Source organism: Patiria miniata, unplaced genomic scaffold (genome assembly GCF_015706575.1).
Source record: "Patiria miniata isolate m_02_andy unplaced genomic scaffold, ASM1570657v1 HiC_scaffold_7, whole genome shotgun sequence".
Taxonomy (NCBI): Eukaryota; Metazoa; Echinodermata; class Asteroidea; order Valvatida; family Asterinidae; genus Patiria; species Patiria miniata.
This window is the reverse complement of record NW_024037074.1, coordinates 12,600,615-12,625,533: the sequence shown is the minus strand read 5'-3', so window position 1 is coordinate 12,625,533 and position 24,919 is coordinate 12,600,615. Positions and strand designations below refer to the sequence as shown.

At 38.9% G+C, this 24,919-nt stretch overlaps 2 protein-coding genes across 9 annotated transcripts in view; both read right to left on the bottom strand.

Annotated features, from left to right (window-relative positions):
• Nucleotides 1–7,713, bottom strand: LOC119746267 (protein GDAP2 homolog). Of its 5 annotated transcripts, none has more exons than XM_038223104.1 (12): nucleotides 7,500–7,713; nucleotides 6,346–6,606; nucleotides 5,622–5,764; nucleotides 5,277–5,430; nucleotides 5,020–5,108; nucleotides 4,504–4,580; nucleotides 4,235–4,397; nucleotides 3,932–4,085; nucleotides 3,540–3,693; nucleotides 3,082–3,276; nucleotides 2,519–2,662; nucleotides 1–2,312 (listed from the first exon to the last, which is right to left on the bottom strand). In XM_038223104.1, the coding sequence occupies exons 2-12, from the start codon at nucleotides 6,501–6,503 to the stop codon at nucleotides 2,256–2,258; spliced, it is 1,488 nt and encodes a 495-aa protein (XP_038079032.1). In that variant the 5' UTR covers nucleotides 6,504–6,606; nucleotides 7,500–7,713; the 3' UTR covers nucleotides 1–2,255. The 5 variants fall into 5 exon arrangements, with proteins under 5 accessions (XP_038079032.1, XP_038079034.1, XP_038079033.1 ...); XM_038223106.1 differs by having other exon boundaries at nucleotides 6,346–6,586; XM_038223105.1 differs by having other exon boundaries at nucleotides 6,346–6,569.
• A 708-nt stretch (nucleotides 7,714–8,421) lies between these two features.
• LOC119744353 overlaps nucleotides 8,422–24,919 on the bottom strand; it is a 56,981-nt gene continuing 40,483 nt past the window's right edge. For all 4 annotated transcript variants that reach the window (XM_038220233.1, XM_038220232.1, XM_038220234.1 and 1 more), the window contains 12 exons: nucleotides 24,708–24,809; nucleotides 23,724–23,981; nucleotides 20,171–20,508; nucleotides 19,486–19,596; nucleotides 19,018–19,140; nucleotides 17,854–18,060; nucleotides 17,042–17,242; nucleotides 15,762–15,776; nucleotides 13,583–13,697; nucleotides 12,856–13,011; nucleotides 12,151–12,232; nucleotides 8,422–11,892 (listed from right to left, as the gene is read on the bottom strand). In XM_038220233.1, the coding sequence (XP_038076161.1) occupies nucleotides 11,040–11,892; nucleotides 12,151–12,232; nucleotides 12,856–13,011; nucleotides 13,583–13,697; nucleotides 15,762–15,776; nucleotides 17,042–17,242; nucleotides 17,854–18,060; nucleotides 19,018–19,140; nucleotides 19,486–19,596; nucleotides 20,171–20,508; nucleotides 23,724–23,981; nucleotides 24,708–24,809 (2,561 nt within the window). In that variant the 3' untranslated portion in view covers nucleotides 8,422–11,039. The remainder of the gene's footprint in view (nucleotides 11,893–12,150; nucleotides 12,233–12,855; nucleotides 13,012–13,582; nucleotides 13,698–15,761; nucleotides 15,777–17,041; nucleotides 17,243–17,853; nucleotides 18,061–19,017; nucleotides 19,141–19,485; nucleotides 19,597–20,170; nucleotides 20,509–23,723; nucleotides 23,982–24,707; nucleotides 24,810–24,919) is intronic.

Here is a 24,919-nt window from a genome sequence, read left to right as displayed (position 1 = left end):
CCAAATGTGCAATAATACGTTTTTAATGTCCCATGTAACAGGCGGAAAATACAGAGTCAACAAGAAACTGATGAATTAGCTGTCAACATGGTTTTTTTTATGATAAAAAGTTAATATTTAACAGGGTAATTTCCGATCTGTGAGACCGTTTGTTCTGTACCTTGGACGCTTGCCAAAAAACATGGAGAGTAATTGGCCGCGAGGGGGCGCTGAAACGATTGAGCGTTTGCCATAAAATGGGGGCGGGCTTCATCTTCCTCACAAACACCGATAAAAAAAGCTATACAATACAACTTATGGACATTTTTAAGTTCTACAAAAAAGGTAAAACGGACAGGCTTGATGTGTGGGACATTTAATCCTGAATTTTTTCAACAAAAGGATCAAGTTAGAGAATTCTTGACAATTCTTTGTTTCACATTGGAATTTTTCACAAAATATTCCAATACAATGATAATTAGTTCCATCATCAAAAGCATCAAATTTTTTTATCCGAGGATAAAAAGGGGAGGGGTCTGGGAGCTAAATTCTTCGAAATTTATGTTTTTAAGGAACTCAAACTAACTTTAAATCACTTTTTCGCAAGGAAAACAAAATCTGAAAATATGGACGTACACTCCCTATTCGTTGCTGCCAGTGAATTAAATCAGAAGCTTAGAACAAAAGGTTGGTGCCTTTGATGTGAAGCTTGTGGTCACTGTGTATTTTGGTGTGCCATTCCAGGTACCAGACCAAGATGGCCGTAACATTAAAGGCTTCAGAAGCACAATTTGTCCCCTTAAACAAAGAATCAATTTCGTAGAATTACAAAGTAAGATATCTTACTCAGGTAACCTGGGCAACATATGCCCCTTTCTTGTTAAATACAAAGACGTGTCTTGAAACTTGTCAGAATTTAAGTTATTTGATCAATTCTCTGTACACCTCAAATTAAAAAGAGCTTTCTTATACCATTCTTATGCTTATTTGTCTCTCTGCTGTGTTGGGCTTTAAGTTTTCTCTTTACGGGTAAAAATGTTATACTTACTTCATGCCGTTTGAAATACTGTACAAACACATTTTCCAAATATTTGGGGCCTCATTTTCCTTGTAGATAGATATCGCTCTTCACTCATTACATAGCTAAATTTTTGTTTTTAGGTATTCTTCGAGGCACTTTTTTGTAAATACAAATAACAACCGTATAGAAATTGTACAATGAAACATAAGAAGTACAAACTGGATTATCTTGTGATCCATGCACATTAACAGCATTATGACTTAGAATATATGTATTTATGCAAATATCTAGCTGCAATTCGTTTTATATCAGTATTCATAACAATGTGAATTATAACTTTGCGATTAACTACGCAGTGTCCAGCACATGGAAACATAATTTGATTTTAAGTGTCCGCTTGGTTGCAAAGATTTTCAAGTTAGATTAGCATCTAAATTTTGCTACTGAAGACTTGAAAGATTTCAAAATGATTTCTGTGATAAATATTCTTATCTTGAGTATAAATGTATGAAAAAAGGACTCCTTTTTAAATGAGTCATTTTCACAAAATTGAAATTTTTTAGTGACAAGTAGAAAATTTAAATGTGTAGGTATGACTTTGTCATACTATTATATGCAAGAACTACTAACACAAACAATCAAGAAAGAACAACATTAATTACATGAGTTAGTCATGCTTTACAATTTGAAGAACTAAGAAAACATTGGAAATTGTATTCCAAACTGTTTAACAAAATCCAAGTTGTTATAAAATTGAAAACGTAGCAAATAAAGTTAGAAAATTCAGCCTGGTGAGTAAAAAAAAAGAAGAACTTAAGAATAAATTAATTTCCAAAGTAACGGTCCACAAATCGGCAAACAACCATTAAATTTTCAATGCATTTCGCACGAAGATTGAAAACATGAAACAGAAGTTATCTAGCGGTGAACCAAACAAAATAATAATTTTTTTCCCTCTCAAAAATTAGCGGTTGAAAAACCACAATCCAACTTGGACTGGATTTTTTGGGTTAGGTAAGCCAAATCATGTTCCTAAATGTACACTTTTTTTCACAACAAATCTGGCACCGATTTTAATTAAACGGAAGATTAACCTAAATTATACAAATATTAAAAAAAAGAAAAAAGAAATCAACCAAAACGAGACGATTTCATTTGTCATTAAATAACACCTCATATCAGCACATGGTCGATTGTTTCACTTACATACAACTTACACTTCTGTTGCCATAGTTACGGGTAATGGTGTTCTAGATCACAAGCCCTCCACCTCCGAGCCTTCTTCAGGATTGAAATAGCTGTTGCCGTTAATCTGGAAGGGAGCAATATTTCATAGCACACCCAATTAAAGTTTTAAAGCTTCTTTTAAAAACCCTGCCATGAACGAAATCACAAATCACTTCAATTCAAAATCATCAATTCACGTTTTCAGAGTAACAATGCACCTTTACTTGCGATGATCCTAATGTTGGTTTAAAGAGCGCCCTCTATTTATAGCGCATGGAGGGGATAACCTACCTGCATGTCGTAATCGGAGACGAACGGCGGCACGTCCAGCTGATCTGGGTGGATGGTGTTGTAGAGATAATGCACCCCCTTCAGGCTCTTGACTTTGTCCTTGATGCTGGAGGCTGTGAAGGTGGTGAAGTACCACGTCACCAACTGCAGGAGGGGAACATTATAACAAAGAACACCAAATAAGATTGACTTGATCTCACCTGTTTTTGAAATTAAACGTTGTGATTATATGATGAAAAGACAAAGAAAGTTTATTTTGAAATTTTGAAATTGTGATTAGGATTTGTGATTCATGATCATCCGGTCAGGGGTTCGAATCCAGATGCTGCTCATATGTTGTGTCCTTGGGCAAGCCACTTCACCCCCACTTGCCTCTCTCTACCCAGGAGTACAATTGGGTACCAGCATTAGCTGGGGAGTAACCTGCGATGGACTGGCATCCCATCCAGGGGGAATAGAGGGTGCCTAGAAAACCAAAAATACAGAAACGCCGGCCGATAGGCCGTATTTGCTCATGACAGACTTTTTTTTAAAACGATTATCGTTCCCGTGCAGCGACTTACCCGCGACCAGAACGTCGGATGGATAATGTAGAACGCCCTCAGGTGTTTGCGATATCGCTTGTCCACCGCGTGGTAGACTTGTCTCAGCCATTTGAGGTCTGGCTGGTTCTGGGCCGTGCTGAGGGTGTGGAAGTAGACGACAACATAGTCCTGGTTGACGATGGGGTCTAGGAGATAGATAAAATACAGGAATGCCTGCAAGGCAAAAAAGAATGAATCAATAAAATAATGTCAAATAATTGAATTTCAACAAAATGACAGAGTTTTGACAAATGTTGGGTCTTGCCTTTCATGAGCATTACTGTAGTTAGCAATGTACTGAGCATCGAGTATAGTGTTTATATTATAATTATAGCTAAGTAATGTGGATGAAGTCTTAGATTTTTAGAATATAAACCTCTTGAATAATGGCCGAGACTTGGATTTTGCCAGAGTGCATCACATTTGTACAAAAGTACCTTTTCCAGGTCTACTCCTGTCGCAGGAAAGTTTCTGGCGACAAAGGCAACGATTGGCCGGCCGTAGATGTCGACCCCGGTCTGGTAGATGCAGCGATGGGCGGCAATGTCCGACAGGTCCTCCGTATGGGATTGTCTTAAGAACCGGTCATACCTGAGGAAGACACAGATAAATGCCAAAACGAAATTTGTAACCTGCAGATTGTAGGCATGCACAACAAATTGGCCAAACTTCACGGAGCAGCTAAGCAAAAACATTACTTTTTTTTTTAAAAGGACAAAAAATCTGGTGGGAACCAGTCGAAACCACGGTACACTGCATGGTATTTTGGCTGGTAACCTAATTTTGGTAAGCGAATATTTTCTAAGCTTAGCAGATTTCTTCTTCTTACCTTCTTTTTTTCTCTTCTTCGGGGCTGAGGACGGGTCTAGTGACTCCCAGCTCTTTCTTTGTCTTGTCTGGGTCGGCCTGCATGGAGGCGAAGGCGTGGTTGCCGATGTCACCATCGTCCACTTCCAGTTCCTGATCTGACTCATTGCCGTTGACTGGTGATTAAAGACATCCGGTTAAAACAATCTTCTATAATGACGCGATTTTTTTTGTATTTGTAAGAGATCTCCAAACAGATCTCCAAACAGCAATGTCAAAATAAAATCGCTTGTTCTGATCAGACACTTAGACACTGGTAACCCACCTAACTCTTTTCGGGTAGGATCGTCCGTTATCCTGATCTTCCTCTCCGGGTTGACCGGTTCCCCGTCCTCGTTACCGATGTTAGCTGGAATCAGGTCCAACGCCCAGTGCTCTTCTGTTTTACTCCGGGGAAAGTAGAGCGGTAGAAGATCTTGATAACAATCCTTTGGAAAACAAATTATTTCAAAATACGAAAAAATGAAACAAATCAAGTACAATTTCAAAGTCAAGTTTTGGTCATATTCTGCCATTTGCGAAAAGGAGTCTCACCTCGTTTATTCCCCGAATGACAAATACTATTCTCTCAAACATTTCGCCGTGTTTCTCGAGAAATCGTCTGATGGTTCCTGCAAAAAATGAAAATTGCATTGGAATTTATCTATTTATCTAAACTCAAATAGTCACAGGACACTTCACATGATTATTGGGTGGGATTAGGGTATGGGGCTTGGGTGAAGGATAGGTTGGGACCAAAGGGGGGGGGGCATAGAGTTGGCTTTGGGTAGGGTATGGGTGGGGTGGAGAATGGGCAACGGGTACAGAGGGGTAGGAATTGGGTGGAAGACTTCTGAGTTAGTATTTTGAAAGGGAGGGGTTTTGGGATTGGGTTTGGTTGAAATGGATGTTGGGGTGGATGGGGTGGATGTCAGATGGCATGAGGTTAGGAGTGGGGTAAGGGGTGGGGAAGGGTTTTGGGCAAGGGGCAGGGATGGGTTCTAGGCGAGGAGCGGGGAAGGGTTCTGGGCGAGGGGTAGGGAAGGGGTCTGGGAAAGGGGCTGGACTTACTGATTGCAATGTGGGCGGCTTCTTCGGGTGGGTAGCCTCGCTTGACTGAGTTGATGGCACAGAATGCTAAAGTCCGAAGCTCATGCTCTCTGTATTCAAAAACAAATTATTTCATTAAATTAATTGCGATATACTGCTTACTGTTACACTGGAATACCACTTCAAAATTTTTACCTTACAAAGCAATCTTGCATTATAAAACAAAATATTGGGGAAAAAGGTCAGACGTTTATTGACAGGAACCCGGAACAACATACCTTGCAAGCAGCAAGGCATTTCGGTAGCAATTGTACAGGGCGCTCTCTGCGGCTGTGCGATATCGAATATTGTAGCGGGGCCCAACTGTGTGGATGACAAACCTGGCTGGCAAGTTGTAGCCTTTACTCAGCTTGGCTTCACCTGTTCTGCAACCTATGCGATATTGATAAAATATCGATTATAGAAATATCAACATATACCCGGTACACACATCGATTAACAATATGTGCAATGAAGAATACATTTTTAAAGCATTTGAAAAATGAATATGAATTTCGCTCTGTTGTCAATTGACTCCAAAAGAACTTTTGTAAGAAACCGTCCTGAAACGTAAAAACTCTTACATCGGACTGTTTTGATGAGTTCTGTTTGGAGGTCTGGCCCGGCTTTCTTGTGGATGGCTTCTGTAAGTGGCGTATTTTCATTCAGGTGCTCGTTGGTTGGGTGAATGAGGCCCATTGCGTCAAGGGCAGTTGGATCACCTTCCCTGTTGATTTCGAAAATTTTAAAAACCATAACATTTTTTATGAAACTTACATGAGAGATGTTTTTGGCTTATAATTTGAACTGAAAAGTGGTCTCAAGTTAACCTTAAGTTTAAGAGAAAAAGACGGCCAGCATTTATCTCCGGTTTCCTTGGCCTGAAACAACTGAGAATATTTATGTCCATTCTGGATGGGATGCTAGTCCATCGCAGGTTACTCCCCAGCTAATGCCGGTACCCATTTATACTCCTGGGTAGGGAGAGGTAAGTGGGGTGAAGTGGCCTGCCCAAGGACACAACATATGGCCAGCAGCTGGATTTGAACCCCTAACCCTCTGATCACGAGTCACAAACCCTAACCTCCTCCACTGGTTAACTTAACATTGCCGCTAAACCTGTGTAAGGACCCTGCTGAATCCAATCAATTCTAGCAGCTATTGATGTGTGAACAATGAGAGCAAAATATCTTTTATTCACTGCTTGAATCAGCAAAATTCAACAGAAAAGTCTACTAGTGGGCCTTCTCGGATTCAGCATGGTTGGGGTTGCACTTCTGTGCAGCTGAACTCAATGACAATGCTTACCATAATACAATTTTTTCGTTCAGTATGAGGTCATAGGGAAATCTGGATGTTCTGGTCTCATCCTCCGCGACGTTGTAGGCAGGAATCTTGTCCTTGTCGTCCCATGTCGGCAAGGAGGAGATAGAAACACAATCCAGCTTCTGACCGAGTTGTTCCATGTCGTCAGTGGTCGTTGAGACGAGCTTAAGTGTACGTCGTGCAATGAATATGTTCCTCCCACTGTTCTGACAAGTTAATAAGACTTAAGATGCAAAATTAAACCTGAAAATTAATCAACAGATCAAAAAGGCAGTATTAAATAAACTTCGCAGTGGCTATCGTTTACTCCTAGAACTATGAGGCTCCGCGTGAGCGGAGCCTCATAGATCAAGAAGCCCGCAAAATTGCCTGCAGCACAAAACACTAATAAAGTACAAAAACGTCCATCAATATGCAGCCATTTCACACAGAACCGCTGCACAGTTTGCCCCTATACTCCGTACTTTATCTCTTGACATACTCACGTATCTTGTGCGGAACTAACATGGGTGGATTCTGTCGGTTTTTAGGCCAAAATGATGAAAAATATGCCCTTTCCGCACTGAGCCAACTTGACACTTGAAACGTGCACGCATATGATCGAGCGATGATTTTCGGTTCGCTCGGAGCGCGCCGCGGGGGGTACGGTACATGCACTTGTACGCATGCACATACTATCATTTCGCTTGTACCGTACCCCCCGCGGCGCGCTCCGAGCGAACCGAAAATCATCGCTCGATCATATGCGTGCACGTTTCAAGTGTCAGGTTGGCTCAGTGCGGAAAGGGCATATTTTTCATCATTTTGGCCTAAAAACCGACAGAATCCACCCATGGTAGTTCCGCACAAGATACGTGAGTATGTCAAGAGATAAAGTACGGAGTATAGGGGCAAACTGTGCAGCGGTTCTGTGTGAATTGGCTGCATTTTGATGGACGTTTTTGTACTTTATTCGTGTTTTGTGCTGCAGGCAATTTTGCGGGCTTCTTGATCTATGAGGCTCCGCTCACGCGGAGCCTCATAGTTCTAGGAGTAGCTATCGTTACGGCAGCCGTAACGCATTTCCCATTTTCTATCGTTACGGTAGTACTGCAACTATTGTCTACCGAGCTCTGGTGCTCAATCTCAGTTCTCACCTCTTACACAAAATGACAAATGCTGCAAATAGCACCAATAACCTCAACAAAACTCGATATTTGCAGTCAAAGGGGCAAAGTTTGTGACTTCACAGTCATGAGGCAGCAAAGTCGTTCCCACATCAAAACAAAAAGAAGGAAAACTTCCGGATAAACTAACGTCACATCTCAGTTTTACACGTAAAACAACTTTTGCATACGTCTGTATGGTTTCCTTAATCTATAAACGATCTACGAATTATTTACGGGACGTATAAAAGGTACCAGACTACCTTCGAGCTTTTCAACCTCGTTTTTACAAGAGCGATACCATATACGCTGTTTTGGTGCTGTAACGTTTTCATAAAACCGTGTCCTGGGAAAGTTGAGCAAACTTTTCTCTCTCACATGACTTTTTTTGGGGGGGGGGGGGGCACGTTTTTCGGAACTTATATGGCCACAGTTCGTGACATTGCTATTTTTAATCTGATACAACAGCCAATATACACACTTCTTACCTTGGACTTTAATACCCTGGACTGTAAATGGAGCTAATTGTTTACGGGACAATACAATTTTGTGGGCGTACAACTGATCTGGGGGCGGGGCGTGTGACAACTTCCACTGACAGCCCCCCCCCCCCCAGACAAGCAACCCCCCCCCCTCCCCCACACCCCACATCGGTAAAAACCACAAGCGTTTTTTCTTGCGATGTGCCGGTGTAGCATGAATTTTGGTTTTATGAAATATGGACTCATTGGTGGTATTGCGCATGCTCATGCATAGATAATTAGGAGAGGGGCCGGTCACGTGAGAGGGTTTAACCAATAAAAGTCCGATTTTCATACGAGACTGATTCATATGACACCGGTACTATTACCACTCAATATTGGGAAATTAAGACTAGCTGAACGCCAAAGAGAAACCAAAAAGAGACAACTCATTGAAATTGTTTTTCCAATTTAATAATTGCAAAACAAAGGTTGGAGGCACTGCGTACTTAAATTACTTCAGTCTGAAAGACAGTATTTGACTTAAAATATTATCTACATTACACTTTATTGATAAGAAAAGAGAGATATTGCTGTTTTAAGTGAACCAAAAGTATCTCAGACACATTTTTCAATAATAAGGGCCAAATCATGAAGGGGAAATCTTGCGAAATAACTCTTTTCCCCTATAAAACGGATGCAATGCGGAACGTTTTTCTGTCAAACTTATCACAAAATGTGTCAAAAGAAAATTTGTAAAAATTTGAAAAAATATTTTGTTTTTTGGCTTTGGGGCCGTTTCCAAATTACTGTTTAAATTCATGATTTATGGCTTTACATGATTTTATGTAAGCTCGTTTTAATAATAAGAAAAACTTCCAATTTAGTATCAATGTTGCATTGTTCATTTCAATTCTGTACATTAAAAAGTATTGCTTTTCACAAAAGATAAGTCAATTGCTATAATAGAGGATGAAATACAGTGATAAAACAAAACAGATAAAACCATTACTTTGTTTTTGTTGTGCTCATGTTAAGGGTTTTGTTCAGGGTTAGTTTTCTGATATTTTATCGACTGTAGGTCTGCATATTGTGATTAAAATGACTCAGAAAGGCAAATATTCCTTCAAAACTTTATCAAAAATAAACCTCAAATGGACAAGATACTCCAGAAAAAAGAAAGAACAGGGGTTCTCTAAAGTAACTGATACATTAATCAAATTTTTCATAAATAAAACGAAACCACATAATTACTTCATAATTTACAACATGAAACAATTATAATCAGAAATGTTCGCTGACTAGGACAAGAAAACTGAAAAACTGAAAGAGCAAGTTTCTATTAGCACATTTTCAATATCAAAACAACTCACACTCTCACAAAAAAGGGAGAAAATAATTCCACAAAATTGCAAACCGAACTGCAACATAACTATATATTTCCTTTTTAACATATTTATAAGTTTGTACAGAAGAAAATTATATTTAGCCAAATATTAGGTCAGCAGATTTCTACATGGAAACTCAAGTTTGCTTAATGGGTATTGCACGACCCATACAACTGCCAAAATTTCCTTTTTAAAATATGGCCGTATTTGGTTTCAAAAAGGGTCTGTAAAAAAACACAAAATAGAGTTGGAGATCAATGAACAAAAGACTTGGAACCATCGTAACAATTTTCAGCATTTTTATACTTTTGTCGCATTTGTAAAAAATTATGAGTCTTCTTTTGGGACCATTTTACTTAAAAAATTTACAGGCACAAACTGAGTACATTTGAACACAATTCATGAAAAAGTGCCTTAGAAATTGACAGTTTGTACAAATTTCTGTGTAAAGTTTACCCTGTATAGGCCTTTCATATAGATAAAAATGTGAGCAATATTAAAAACTTGCCGTTTAAAAAACAAGGAGTAAAAACATGATTGTTGATAGTAAGCTTTCCATAATTTTGTAAAAGATTAAGTGAAAATTTGTACACCATTCCATAATTTTTTTTTGTGGTTTTACATAGTGATATTTCCAACAAATCTATAATTATAATCGCATTTTATAGAAAAAATTACAAAATGAGATTATTTCACACATTGTGGGCACAATTAGGAATTGGCTTCTGTTAAAATACTTGCAATATCGTACTGCACTGTCAAGGTTTATATTCAGGTGTAAATTTATGACCAAGACACTTCAGGAACATTGCAAATTATCTTTAAAAAATGTTTTCGTTGTTCTTGTATCATCCTTCACATCCCTGGTTATAGCAATTAAGGCAATTATTAATTTGGTATAAAAAAATTGTTTTATTCTCATTTTATTGCCATCCTCATATTTTCTTGCAATATTACTAAATAGATTCACAAAATACTGATATTCTATACAATTTTTGTCTGATATGCCTCTTTCTTCAAGCACTGACATTAAGGCACAATCCAATTTCATGATTGCTTTATTTGTTTGAAAATAAATCTTACAATTCTATAGGATCTTCCCGAGCATAAAATATTGTTCATATTGTTTTGATTTTACTATATGTTTTCTCTTCTTCTTTTTTGCACAGCAAAATGGAAAGTTTTCCAAAATCAAGATAATAATGTACAATTTAAATGCTTGAAAAATACTGACAAATTGTATTTCTGTTTGATAATCTTTTTCTAAAGCATTTTTACAAAACGTCCAGCAGATGTACAAGGGCTCCCTTTGTGGACTTTCAGGGAGAGCTTTTTTCCGTACACTTTTTTCGTATTTACACTTCTTTACACACTGTACAGTCAACCAAAGCGTTGCAGGATACACTGATTACCAGTTTTGCTGTCTACCAACTTTGTCTCTCCTAGGTATTTTTTTCCAATTGGGTTTTGCTTTGTTAAAAGTTGTCTCTTTGAAAACGATCCACTAGTAACCTTTTTTGTAAAGCAAGTATTCGGTATAAATTTTTTTACTTAAGTTGTGAAACATTTTGGAATTGCTTTTGAGTGCCTCAAAAAGTCTTAAAATGGAAGGGCGCCCTCATGAGGAAAACTGAGGACAGTTATTTGCTATAAATTTAAACTATTACACCATCATACATTTGTTAATTGATGCAGGAGCCCGGAATCTCTGTAACAAAATTGGAATTTGTGTCTGTCGCGTCTTTCAATTCTTCATCTTCTTCTTCGACTGAGTCGCACCTCATGTTGTCGTACAGCGATCCCCGCTGGCTCGTCTTATGCCTCCGGTTTTGGGTCGGCGCTGAAACGGCGCCCCCGCTCATGTTTAGAGTTCGGTTAGCACTCGCGATGTCTGACTCGGGGCTCTTTGGCGTGTCGTCACTACTGGCAACGGACAGCTCCATCATGGCAAGACGTTCTCGTATTTCTTGGTGAGACAGCACGGCTGGTGAAGGATTGTTGAGAGCCGTCCAATCACCTTCCTCGCTCATTGGGGTCAAAGGGCAACTCGGCGAGCCGATGGCCGAATCGTCCTCCGAGATCATCCGTTGGACGTTGTTATTAACGTTAGTGTTGAGCGGGTCGCTATCGCGATTGCTCCCCGTTAGGGAGTTCGAATCGTTTGAATGCATCCCGGAGTCCAAACTTGACCGTCGCTTGATGATCCGGACGCCTTTCCCCGTGCTGTTGGAGTCTGTCTCCAAGGAGTCAAACTGGTCCCCTTCCGACCGGTCCCCCTTCATGGAGCCACTGCCACTGGAGTGTTCCTCACTGCACTGCGAGCCCTCCGTGCGGCCGGACTCACCGAGCTGGAGGGACTTGCGCAAGGTTCGCTTGGGCTGGGACAAGCCCTCGAAGCGCTTGCCGCTGAACGGGGTGTAGTTCTTGGGCCGGCCCAGGGTGAACTTTCCGCTCGTGGTGGTGTTCTTGTTGTACTTGTGGTCCCGGATGATCTGCTTGATGGTCTTGACGAAGAGTGACTTCAACTCGGACGTACTGCAATATTAAATACCCCAAAAGAAATCTTCTGAATCAACATGGTGTCCTTGAATATGAGTCAACATATGTGACTAAATTTTCAAATAAATCCTCACAGATATTTTTAATTTGTAGATTCACAACATCTGTTATCCGAATTATTAACTTTGTAAAATGTTTCGGGCAAATATTTCACGTGAAAATTATAAATTTAAGACTTTAATATTATTATAAAAACTAATCTGAAGGAGTCCCTAGGTGCCTTATAATTCGTACCTGCAGGAGAACTGGAAGAACTTCTCTGACTTCCCTTCACTCTTGGTGTGCGACAATTCCCACAGGCTTAGGTAGTCAGAATCTGTACAACAAAAACAAACGATTGCTCTCAATCAATGCAGTTTAGACAATCTTCAAATAAACTGCCCCCTCCCTCCGAAATCCCCCGACTTTTTCTGAGTTCGGAGAATTCCGCTTTAGAATGGGATTGCTGAGACATCCAGTGGATCGGTGTTAACCTCGTTTTTCCAGAAACGTTCACTACAATGTCATTTTAAGCCCAGCCTAAGGCTCCTGGTTCTTGCGTCCCCTAGCAAGGTAGTTTACAACAATTGCTTTCTCAATGCACTAGCAATTGAACTAGCGCCGTTTGCGAATTGGCCACGCCCCTTAGACAACCCTATGAAATTTTGTTTGTCTCAGATTTTGCGCATTCCGCGTCCGTTTGTTTATCATGTAATTGGACAAAATATCACAAGAGTCGTTGACGCGATTCTACTGCGACAGGTTGATTGGCACTGACGTGATTCTACCGCGACATGTTATTTGGTACCTGTTGCTTATTTTGTCAATTTGACAGGTCTAAGGGTCAAATAGCATCTTAGAAGTGCTATGCTTCCCGGATCATCTGCTACAAAAATACTACATAAGTGCTCATTTGAGATCTTCACTTTTGAGACCTCTGTGCCCCATCCGCCGACCTACCATTAATGCTAGCGTCCTTGACCTGCATTGTGGATACCGGTATCATCCACTTGAAGCGGATGACGTCCTCCGTCAGCTGGCTGTTGCCCTTCATGGATGACTTGCGATTCTTCTTGGTCTTCTCCTTGCAGATGATGACCACAGCCGGCCGAAAAACTGGACAGACAGACAGACAGACAGACAGACAAGGCGATCAACAAATGGATTATTACAATCTGGAATGGTGAACTAGCAACTGAAATGAAATGTGGAATACTGAGGATAGTCATTTCTACAATGATAGCCATGATTGGCATATTTTGGGTGGCCCGAAGTACAAAAATCTTAGGAAATAATTGTATAGCCCGGCAACCCAAAATCAAGAAAATGGAGGGCTATATATATCCTCTGTTAGGCTAACCTTCATGGAGACATAAAGTAGAAAATATACTGAAAGTCTCATTTAGAAAATATTACGTTAATAGCAAAATTACTAGTTGAGCAAAATTTAGCAGAGATCAAGAAACAAGAAACAAACACGGCAAGGTATTTTGGCTGTTTATCCAGCTTTTGTTTAGCACAACTTTTCTGTGTTTAGCAATTTTTTGCTAAGGGAGTAAATCTGCTAAGCGATATTTTCTGATAAGCAGTTTATGAAATTGGGCCTATAGACTTTCCATGGTAGGACAAATGGAATTACGCTTAGCTTTTCTGGCTTAGGAAAAGGTCAGAATGGTTGTGACCTCACCAAATACGATGACCTCTGGATCCTTGCCTCGCTTGACCTTTCCCAGGTCGTCCTGGCTGTTCAGCCAGAGGGCGCTGTTGTACAGAACCAGGTCGTCCATCGCTAAATCTGCAACCTAGGGAAGAATGCCAAATCGTGGTTAAACCAGCGACAAATACATCAACCACTAGTGATCACATTCAACTTAAGTGCAAATCCAAGCACAAGATGGACAAATTAACTGGTACATGTGGGACTGATACAAGTCTATCAATTGACCTTGCCATCTTGTCTCCAATGTCTGCACTTTGGAACAATGGAACAGAAACTGAATTAGTCACATGACAAGGTTACTGACACACACGAACCGAAACAAAAACCATTAACACAATACACACAGCTTTTACATTGACAAAGAAACATTCATGTTAAACCTCTTTGTTTCAAGGTTCGGTGAACTGTTTAAGTAATCTCTTTTCGCTCGTTGGGAAAATATTTTTAAAACTATTTTGAACAATTCAACAAAAATTAACACAAAGTAGCAGCTAGGAAAACTGTGCAAACTAAACAAGAAAATCAATTGGTGCATATAAACAGGGGAAAAAAATAGAGACAGATTTCTGGAGCACATTTTTCATTTCTTGCGTTGTGCACGCTAAGTTGTTTTAAAGTATTAACGTTCATAAATATTGAGAAATTAACAGTTATGCTTGTGATTAGTGTACTGGATATATGGCACTATTATCATTATTATTATCATTATTAATAACACAAGAAAAAGCTTTTTATTTATATTTTGATAACAGTAAATTCTACGAGGCCAAATACAAATAAAGGAAAATTAATTTCTCCAGTTGCATTTGCAAGGTGTTCAAAAACAAATTTCTTTTTTTTGAAAGATTGATTTAAAATTTCCCATTTCTTCTTGACTTTTAGCAAATGCAAAGCAACTACAGTGAAATCTTGATAAGTCAAAGCTCAGGGGAATTGGCTCAAATTTTAAGTTAAACAGAGTTTTGAGTTATCCAATGAATTTTCTTTTCAATAACAATTCATGGGAATAACTTCTTACTTTGAGTTAAAAGGGTTTTTCAGTTAACAGGTTTGGACTTATCCAGATTTCACTGTATTAGCATTAAAATTGAGTTTCTAACTTAATTTTCAGACAAATTTAAGCCAAGTTTTTTCTAAACTTAGTCATCGTGAATTTCTCTGTGAATGCATAGTTAAGGTGGATAGTGGAGTCGGTGAAAGACGCACCTTGTGTGCATTGTGAAGTCGCAAGACTAGCTGTGGTAACAACGACTTCCATAGCGAGGCAGTAAAATAAGTTTCGCTGTTAGTTTATCAAATTGCCGTCCAAAACTGTCCATTGTTTCCTTTTTATCAGGAGAACTATGTCATCTTCAATTTTATCTTCTCGATCACATAATCTCAATTGCATAGCCACGTCATTTAACGATAGCATGTTTAGTTTATCAAAAATGGTGACAGTTTTGGACGGCCCTTATTTTTGCGAAGTTTGAGGGTGAGTTTTGATGTGAGCGTGAGGTGAAATAGTGCGAGTGGCGGATGGATGTTAAAGCAAGAAATGAAAAAGTGCTGAGTGATGTCCAAAAATTATTAACATTTAAATATTTGAAATTTTATTTCAATGATTTGAGCTGTCTGCTGTAAAAAATTATAAAAGACAACTTAATTACTACTTGACAGTTCATGTCATATGGCATGAGAAAATAATTTTTATAAATTTGTTAGCTTTTAAAACTTTCTTAAACTAACATTTTCTATTAATATTTTCAAATGTTAATAATTCTGGACGGAATCTTTGAAAAAGGTGTAAACTCTTGCTCTATGAAAGATGTAAAAGTTCCACTAAATCACAAATCCCAGAATGGGAAATCTGAGCAATTATTGACTTTATACTTAAATCCAAGACTTAATAGATAATTTTTCTTTATTTCTTACTCAACCTGGGGAAAACTTTGGGTTTGACACTGTTTTTAAAGAAGTAAACCAAAAAAATAATATCCACACTACTATAAACGGATTTCACAATTTTCGTCTTCATCAAAAGTTCATCATAAAGCAAGAGTCTACAACTGTAAAAAAAAACAAAAAAACGTAACTAAACAAGAAAGACAAAGAAAAAAGAGACAAAAAGGGCAAAGAAATTGAGCCCCGGGTGTAAGCACTGTACCTTGGTTCCCACCAGCTGAGAGCGGCCATTTTGAAGGAGAGGAAAAAAAGGAGAAAAGCAGGGAGCAAAAAAAGCAGAACAAATCGACGGTAAGAAACACAAGGGAGGAATGAAATCAACCCAATCATGTCATCAATGATATAAAAAAAATGGATGCAATGAAGAGATACATGTTTTTCTGATTAGAAATTATATTCTAATGGGTGATGAAAATGGACTGTTCCAGATTTAACCATAAGCCCCGCCCACCTTTGGTTTTATGTAAATTCCTCAAAATGCTCCTGATTGGGATACTGTGGTCACCTGACCAAATGCCGTGATTTAATTGGTCAATGCGCACTGTTTGAGTGACAGGCAGGAAGGGTCCATTTTAGCAATGAAATTTGCAACACTTTTTTTTTTTTTTTACAAAATGGAAAAAATATTTTTTAAAATGTATAATGATTTCAGAAAACAAGGAGCAGGGAAGGGTATGAGAGACCAACATGTTGCAAAAATGCCTGTTAAACCGTTGACCATTAATGTTTTAAAATGAGGGGGAAATTGGATTGCTTGAGTAGGGGATTTTTTTTGTTGGAGGGGGTTGCTCAGAAAGCAAACAGCAGCATATACCACATGTCCCCATTGCACCCAAAATTATCTACATTTCAATCCAAAATTACAACAAAAAGAAGGATATTAGGAAACATTTCACAGCTGTAAAGTGACCAAAAACAATGGATAATTTGAGGTTTTTTTTCAAAGGGCATAGACATGAGTCATCTTAAGACTTTAGGTTTGAAAACTTTTTGAGGAATCTCAAAGTTGAAAAATATTTCTGTAAATTTGTGGTCTCTGGACAATCTCCAGCATCTGATTTTAATAAAATTGGCTAAGTTGGTGGAGCACAGGTACGATATTCTCGAGGTTGCGGGTTCAAATTCCGCTCCAGTCAATTTGTTAGTGAACAATTCTAGCGTTTTGTATTGTCTGTGACAGAGATTTTGACAGCTCAGTGAATAAACCTGAAAATGTATGTTTCAAATCTTATCCATCCATCATCTAGTAATGGTCAAGGAGATTACAGACTAGGAGTTGTGGATCATTTCTCTGAATCATTAATTAGATATCATGGTTAATTCGCTCCATCAAATACATTACAATTCCTTTCATAATGCTGGAATTATTGCCTTATTATTTCGTAATTGCCTTAATATTGGTTCAAAGTAAACTTTCACATGTTTTTTTTTTCACAATCTTTTTCTGGAATGGAATCTTTTCGAAGACCACTGCGGCGTTACCTCCTTCTTGACGTGGTATTGCTCAGACACCAGTCCATCGAAGACGTCGCCATACTCCTCGTGTACTCGCATCATGTCGTTGATGTGACCCGCGACCTGGCTCATGCCTTTATGGGCTTGAGACAGGTGGTAGTGCTCCTCACTGTTGTTGTCCAGCTGACTTCGCATCTCGTGGAGGAGTAAGGGGTACTTCAAGACACGCTGCGGATTAGAGAGATTATGGGGATTAAGAATAAACTCACAAAGTAAATTGACAACCCATACTGTGTGAAAAGCTGATTTGCTCGTGGCATTGTGAGAGGAAGTAAATTTCACAACAAAACAGAGGAGGGAATACTAAGATGCTGGCCACTAAAGATATTGATTATATTTAAAATTAGTGAGCATGTATTTTTTCTAATAATTTGTTGGTAACTGTGTTTGAAACTATAATTAATTTCATGATGTACAAAAGTTTCAAATTGAAATATTGTATAAAAAAAGGTCAAAAGATTTGAGTGGCCGGATATATTTCGTCCTTAGCAAAGACTTCTTCAGACGCAAAAAGGGAAAACAAGTCTTAAATATTCAGGAACTTTTGAGAATTTTCAGAATTAACGGAAGGAGATTTGAAGAGATTTTTAGGCTTGTGCGTGGATCGAGTTGACAACTGGGTATGGAAATTAATTCTCAAAATTTTCAAATTGGAATATCGTAAAAATAAAGCCAAAACATTTTTTAAAATTCAGGAATTAAAAAAAATTCCAAATTAATTTGAAGAGATTTGAAGATTTGTCTTCCCTTCCTTTTGGACGTGGATCAAATTGTCCTACCTGTATGGGCTTGATGAGGTAAGATGCAAGGGACGAGGAGTGTTGATTCTTGGGGTTCCTGGCTTCAAGGAACTCCATCAGTGCCTTGTTGCCCCGAGCCGGGTCCAGGATCTTCTGGGAGCGGGAGTGACAGGCGCAGAAGGAGCTGTAGAGCTTGAAGTGGTCCATGTAGTAGAGGAAAGCCCCACCCAGGGAGAATAGGATGCGCTGAGGAGGAAAAGGGAGTAAAGATGGAGATGTAATTGTGGAAAGAATGTTCTGTGAGGTTTTTGAAACCTTTGCAAGGCCTTGTCTCCTGATTCAGTTTAAGGCAGTGTTGTAAACGAGTCCATCACAAGTCCACTGCAAGTCCATCACATGTCAAACACAAGTCCCATCAAATGTCTAACACAAGTCCATCACGTGTCAAGCACAAGTCCATCACATGTCAAACACAAGTCATCACATGTCAATCACATGTCCATCACATGTCAATCACATGTCCATCACATGTCAATCACATGTCCATCACATGTCAATCACAAGCCAATCACGAGTCAATCACATGTCCATCATCCAGTCTCAAGTCAAGTCACAAGTTTTCAATATGGGCTGTGACAAAGGCATTTCTTTGTTGCCGTTGTTTGTGACCTAAAGGGAGAATTTACTTTTTGTGATTTGACTTAGGATTGTCTTGTGATTAACTGTGATTGACTTGTGATTTGACTTGTGATCACTTGTGGTTGACTTGTGATTTAACTTTTAATTTAACTTGTGATTTGACTTGTGATCACTTGTGATTGACTTGTGATTTGACTTGTGATCACTTGTGATTGACTTGTGATTTGACTTGTGATCACTTGTGATTGACTTGTGATTTGACTTTTAATTTAACTTGTGATTTGACTTGTGATCACTTGTGATTGACTTGTGATTTGACTTGTGATCACTTGTGATTGACTTGTGATTTGACTTGTGATCACTTGTGATTGACTTGTGATTTGACTTGTGATCACCTGTAAATGACTTGTGAATTGACTTGTGATTTGACTTGTGATCACTTGTGATTGATTTCTGATTTGACTTGTGACTGTCTAGATTACAACTCTGGTTTCAGGAGACTTAGACACTAACTCGGGACAATACAGCCAGAAGTCAGTTGTCTCCTCCAATTTAGGGGTTTACCTTGAATTGGGCTGGGTTGGAAAAACTGTCATATTCAGGAACATCCGTGGAGTCCTCAATGCCCTTCAGGAAGACAGTCTGGAACTTGATGATCTCCTTGATATTCCCAAACAGAGCATCAATCTACGCAAAACAAAACACAAAATAAAACACAATACAAGAGGGCTTCTTAAAAATGTCACGTGAAAAATCGCCTCGCTGCAATTTCATGGAACTGTAAGCAGATTGTGTGTTGCTTACAGAAATCGGAAGGAAGCACAGGCAGTTCACATTGCATGACATTTTGGTTGGTAACCAGTTCATGCTGAGCATATATTTACTATGCTTAGCAGATTTCTGTGCTTCGCAGCTTCACAAAATTGGCTGCAGGTATTGAAATCAGCATATCTGTTATTTTTCAGACGTGGTCTTATCCTATGAATAAATCAAAAATTAAAACAAAGATATAAATTGGAAATGAATACTTACCTCGTCCGCAGTGAGAAATGCCTCACTCTGCAGTGGCTCCAAGTACCGAGTCACCAGCAGGTTGAGATCCTTGACGTAAGCTCTCTCTGTGTCTTGAAGCTCAAGGATGACCTGGAGGGAATAACAATCAAAGGTCACAGGTCAAAGGTTAGATAGAATGCTAGGCTTAAATCTTTGGAATCATATTCGATTTGTTTTCAAACTGAAGGGTTTTACAGTAAAATCGGTTGAATACAGTTGAATACAAGACTGATTGCAAGAAATCGTTTAAAATCAGCTAAAATCCACCACCTGGTTTTGCTTGATCTTGTTAAATACAGGACTGCAAATCCCAAGTATTTTTACTTCAGTTGTGTTGAGTTACAAAAAATTGGCATTGAGATATTGCAAAGTCCCATATTTTGACAGAGTAAAGAAAGTCTCGGAAAGAATGTTCTCGGAAAGAATGACGCCACTTTTTTCTTCATATATCATCTCACTAAAGGTCAGTATTGCAAAAATGTTGAAAAGACATGAATCTGGGACTGGGAAACATTTCAAATTTTGTTAAGAAATACTTAGAAAATGTTCTTTACTCTCCATACACTTTGTACACAACCGCTGAAGTGGCGTCTAGATACTACATTCTTTCCAAAGTCTCTGGCAGAAAAATTAGAGTTCGATTTAATATTTCGACACCGCATACCTTCCGTAGCTTCTGTGCCGACTGCAGTAAGATGGTCGCATCGTCGATCAGTCTCCCCTCCCCCTCTCTCTCCTCGGCTCCGCCCCTTCCTTCCTCCTCCTCTCTCCCCGGCGGATCCATAGTCCGGCAGAAATCCGTAATCTGCTCCACGCCCTTCAGCAACTGCTCGATCTGCTTTGGGTGCTTGACGCTGTCCTGGGCTCGCTGGGCCTCCTCTTGTTTGGCTCGTTCTTGGCTCTGTCGTTCCTCCTCTACGGGGTCGTACATGTAGCGCAGCGGGCTGGGGCCGTTGGAGGTCGAGATGAGGCTGGTGTCTGAGACGTCGCTCTCTTCATAGGCTGTAGGAGGATTTTCACAATGAGAAATACTGACATGAGCCTTGGTACAATACGACAATATTGATTTTAAGTCTGTCCTGGAGTTATGATTCTTGAACCATCTCAACAGCATTCACTAATGAACTGTAGCAGTGAACATCTAATACCACGTCATAAGAAAATTGTGATCAGTTTCTTAAATTTAGTTAACCATTCAAATCACTCAGATTGTAAATTCCTTAAAAATGGAATCGGAGTTGTGATTTTGAAACTGATTCTATCTTGATTGTGATTTTGAAATGGATTCTATCTTGATTGTGGCCAAAATTTCCAAAGCTCTTTTCAACAACCTGGCGAAAACATATCGATCATTGACATATCACGGTAGAATCCTGTTAGAATCGCATCGACGCAAATCATTGTCCAATTACATGATATACAAATGGACGAGGAATGCGCAGAATCTTAGACAAACAAAACTGAATGTACAAAAACTCCACAGGGTTGTCTCAGGGGCGTGGCTAACTCGCAAACGGCGATAAGTCAATTACAGTAAAAGCACAAGACACAGAACAACATACAACTTGCAAAGTCCCAATAAACTTACAAGTAGACAACACGGAAAACTTAGCTTTGCACAATTCTACTTGTCAATGATATCACTAGAAACGAAACATCTTTACCACATGTAGATCTTCAGAGCATATCAACAGCAGGCAAAGACCTCTAACAGTCGGAAGTTAAATGGTCACAACGACTTTGCATGACATTTGCATTCCATAGAAATGAATTCTACAACCGTCACAAACTAGCTTTCAGCACAAAACAAACTTAAAAGGTCAGGGATACATGTAATTATTCAGTGGAACTAGCTTTTCCCGGATACAGGGAATTTTGGTGGCTGTTGAAAGGGTTCAGCACCCTCCAAGCAATTGGTAACAATGAAGGGGGCCTTCAAAGGCAACTTGGCTAAGTGTAACAAAGAACAAAATCTTTGGCAAATCTATGTGTATGTATTGTGATTATAATAATGAGGCACTGAAAGGTTTCACATGACTGGAAAATATCAATTGAAAAGTTTGACATTTATACACATGAACAAACACACACTCGAAGTTATTCTTTAGATTACAAATTGTTTGATTAAATGTCATCACTGGAAAAAAACGAAAAATATACAATATTTGGGTTTTCAATACATCTCAATACATTTTAACTTGTTTCCTTGTAATATTATTATTAATAAATCAGCTTTTTTGGGGGGTATGCCTTTTTGGCCCGCCAACATTTTTTATTTGTATATTTCAGGTCAATCCAGTCAGTAAGTAGTTTGCAGCAATTTTATTCATTTTTTTTTCATTAAAATAGTACTAGTTCTTCCATTTTTTTTTTTTGAAAGTCAGAAATACCTAAAAATGTAAATATTTTCAAATACTTTTACATTACACCAATTGTAACATCCATAGTATTTATCCAAAATATAAAAAAATACAATCAGACAAATAGTATGTTTTAAACTGAAGTTAAAAAAAGTTAAAAGCAGGCTGACCTCGGATAGTACCGAGAACACACAAATCTTGACCCTCTGTGTCGCACGTCCCTTCAGGTTGGTTGCCATGGTTTCCCCATGGTTTCCATGACGACCGGGACGACCGCTGGAAAAATGACTTCCTGACGCTGGCCTGAAACGTCGTCGCTTGGCTCGGTAAATTCCCCATATTTTTGGTCAAAAGTTGAAGATATCCACTTGTACTCCAAGTCAAAATCCCAATACACACAGTTCCAGTGTCTGTTCCTCAAAAAATACTTCTTAAAAAATATGAAGGATGCTTATTCCCAGTAAGAAAGTTCATCGAGTATTTATCAAGTTTTCTTCGTTGAAGTTGGCTCACAAGCACATTGTGTCGACACTCACTTGATCTCAAATAAGGATTTAGACTTACTTGTACACCGAATTAAATCACAATTCACAAAGCATTGGTGTCGAAACAGTGAGTTTGTTTTTAAAAATCTGACAGATGCTTATTCTCAATATACAACATCCTTCAGCGCTGCATACTGCTCAAGTTATCCTTCAGCTGAAATACCATTCAAATAACTCAAGTCTCATTTCAATTAAAAAATGAGGATCTCCACGTCACACAACGATACAGACATCTTTAACACCAGCTGATCAACGTATCTTCCGAAAATTTGAGTGATACAAAATCAGGATGTCAACGTTCTTGCTGTATTCCTGACAAGTAACTCCAGTAGTCAGACAAAATAATCATCAAGACCACATCTTTCATTGCAGCATCATCTTCCGTGAGGTCAAAATACAGCGCTGCTTTACTGCATACTCCGACATGCATTTCATCATCGTATTGGGTCTCCAAGTTAGACACAAATGTACACATAGTTAAATTTCAACCCTTCCTTATTTATAGGCGGATTTTCTTTTAATACCAAACACTTCCTTGTGTTGAGCATTTTACTGAAACAGCCTTGGGACAGATGAGTTTGGCATGTGGGAGGGGATTAAGGAGTCTTATTGGATTAATTTGAATGACAATGGCAGATGTTTCGGTTGACGTTCAGAATTGTACTCAATTCATTGTGTCATCTTGGGCTTACTATTAAGTTCTCTTTTTAATCAAATGAATTTAGTATTGTAGTGAGTATGGTCACATTTAGCAATTATGATGAAAAGAGACAACTACAATAGTTGTCCATTATGTGATAAAAGGACTACTTTTATAGAAAATGGAAAAAAAAACTGAAGGACATATTAATTCATAACAGATTACTTTTAATGGGAAACTAACTACAAAAAAAAGGATAGACGACAAAGAATGAGAAAAATCAAGAGATATACACAGAAAACATTACAAACATAAAGGCTATAAATCCAGATAATACAACGCAGAGTTTATATAAAGAACTTTATTAAAGAAATTGCATTGTTGTTCTAACTGCATATTGACTTTCTCTCTAAATTAAAAAAAAAAAAATGAGGAGGGGAAAGAGAACAGGATCTAGGATTTAAAATTGCCAAAATATCAAACATTTTGGAGAAATTACGCTAAAAAAAAACGAACAAAAGTGCAAGGGGAGGGAATACAGAAGGATGGGAGAAAATAGTATGGGAGGATTTTAAAATCAGATTCCTTGAAAATTTAAAAATTAATTTCAAAAAATGAAAACTGCTTTCAAAGAAGGACACAATTTACAGACAAACAGAGGTTTCTACTCACAGTTTGGGGCGGGTATGATGAGCAAGTCAATCATGTCGTCGGTCAGCCTGTTCTGGCTGGGCGGCGGTGGGCACGTCAGCTGGTCAATGTACTTGTTGGTGTCCAGCATGGCCTGGGTCTGTGCGAAGACCGTCCGGCTGGACCGGACGGTCAGCATGACCGAGAAGCTGGTCTGGAGGAGGTTCTCGATGAAGAGCATGTCCAGGTCACAGACCACCCGTCCCTGGATGCAGAGAAGCTCGTCGCCCACGTGCAGATCTGCAACAATAAAATCAAGAATTTGAGTTTTCCTGATATTTTTCCCTGAGAAATTTCAAAACTTTTGAGAAATATTTTCACTTTGATGAGGTTGCTGGGAAGTCAAGAGGTGGTGTAGCACAGCCAATTGTTATTGTCTAGAGAGGTGTGTAATATTCACACTGCATAGACACTAAAAAGCCACCATAGCCAGTCAGGCAACGGACACAACTTGGACTTATGGCACAAGACGCATATACGCCAAACTGATGTTTCCCCAAATTCCCTGAGTTTTCCACGACTGGAAAAAAAAATTGTCACATTTTCAAACTTTCCTTGATTTCCCGAGTGGCAGTGAACTCTAATAATACCTCTTAATTAAACCCAAATCCAAAAAAGAAAAAAAAAACAGTTGGCAGCAACTTTTGTAAGATCTTTGGTTTCGCGTCTTCATCATCATAATTTTATGAGCACTGTACACGCAGTGCTTTCAGAGCCCCTGTTGTAAAAGAAATCTGTAAGTTTGCTCAGGCTGGACTCGAACCCACGACCTCCTGCTTACTAGTGCAAATATCTCACAACATTGATAGAAAAGGATAAGATACATTTGACACACCACAACATGAATAGCTTAAATACTGTGCACATATACGATTATTGGTCCGCAAAACTATACAAAATGTACTACTTAGTGGTGAAAATGTCTTTTTTGGGGGGGGGGGATGATTTTTGACATGACTTCCTCACCTTGGTGGTAGGCCAAGCCTCCCTTTTCTATCTCGCTGATGAAGACGCAGAGTTGGTCCTCCCTCTCCGCATCGTCTCCTAGCTCCGCCTCCACCGTAAAACCTTAATCGAAAGACAAGAAACGAATAACAATACTACAGTCTTATTGCCATATGGGTTTTAATTATTTATTGCAACGAATGGAAAGCCATACAAAGGTCTGGGTGAAAAAT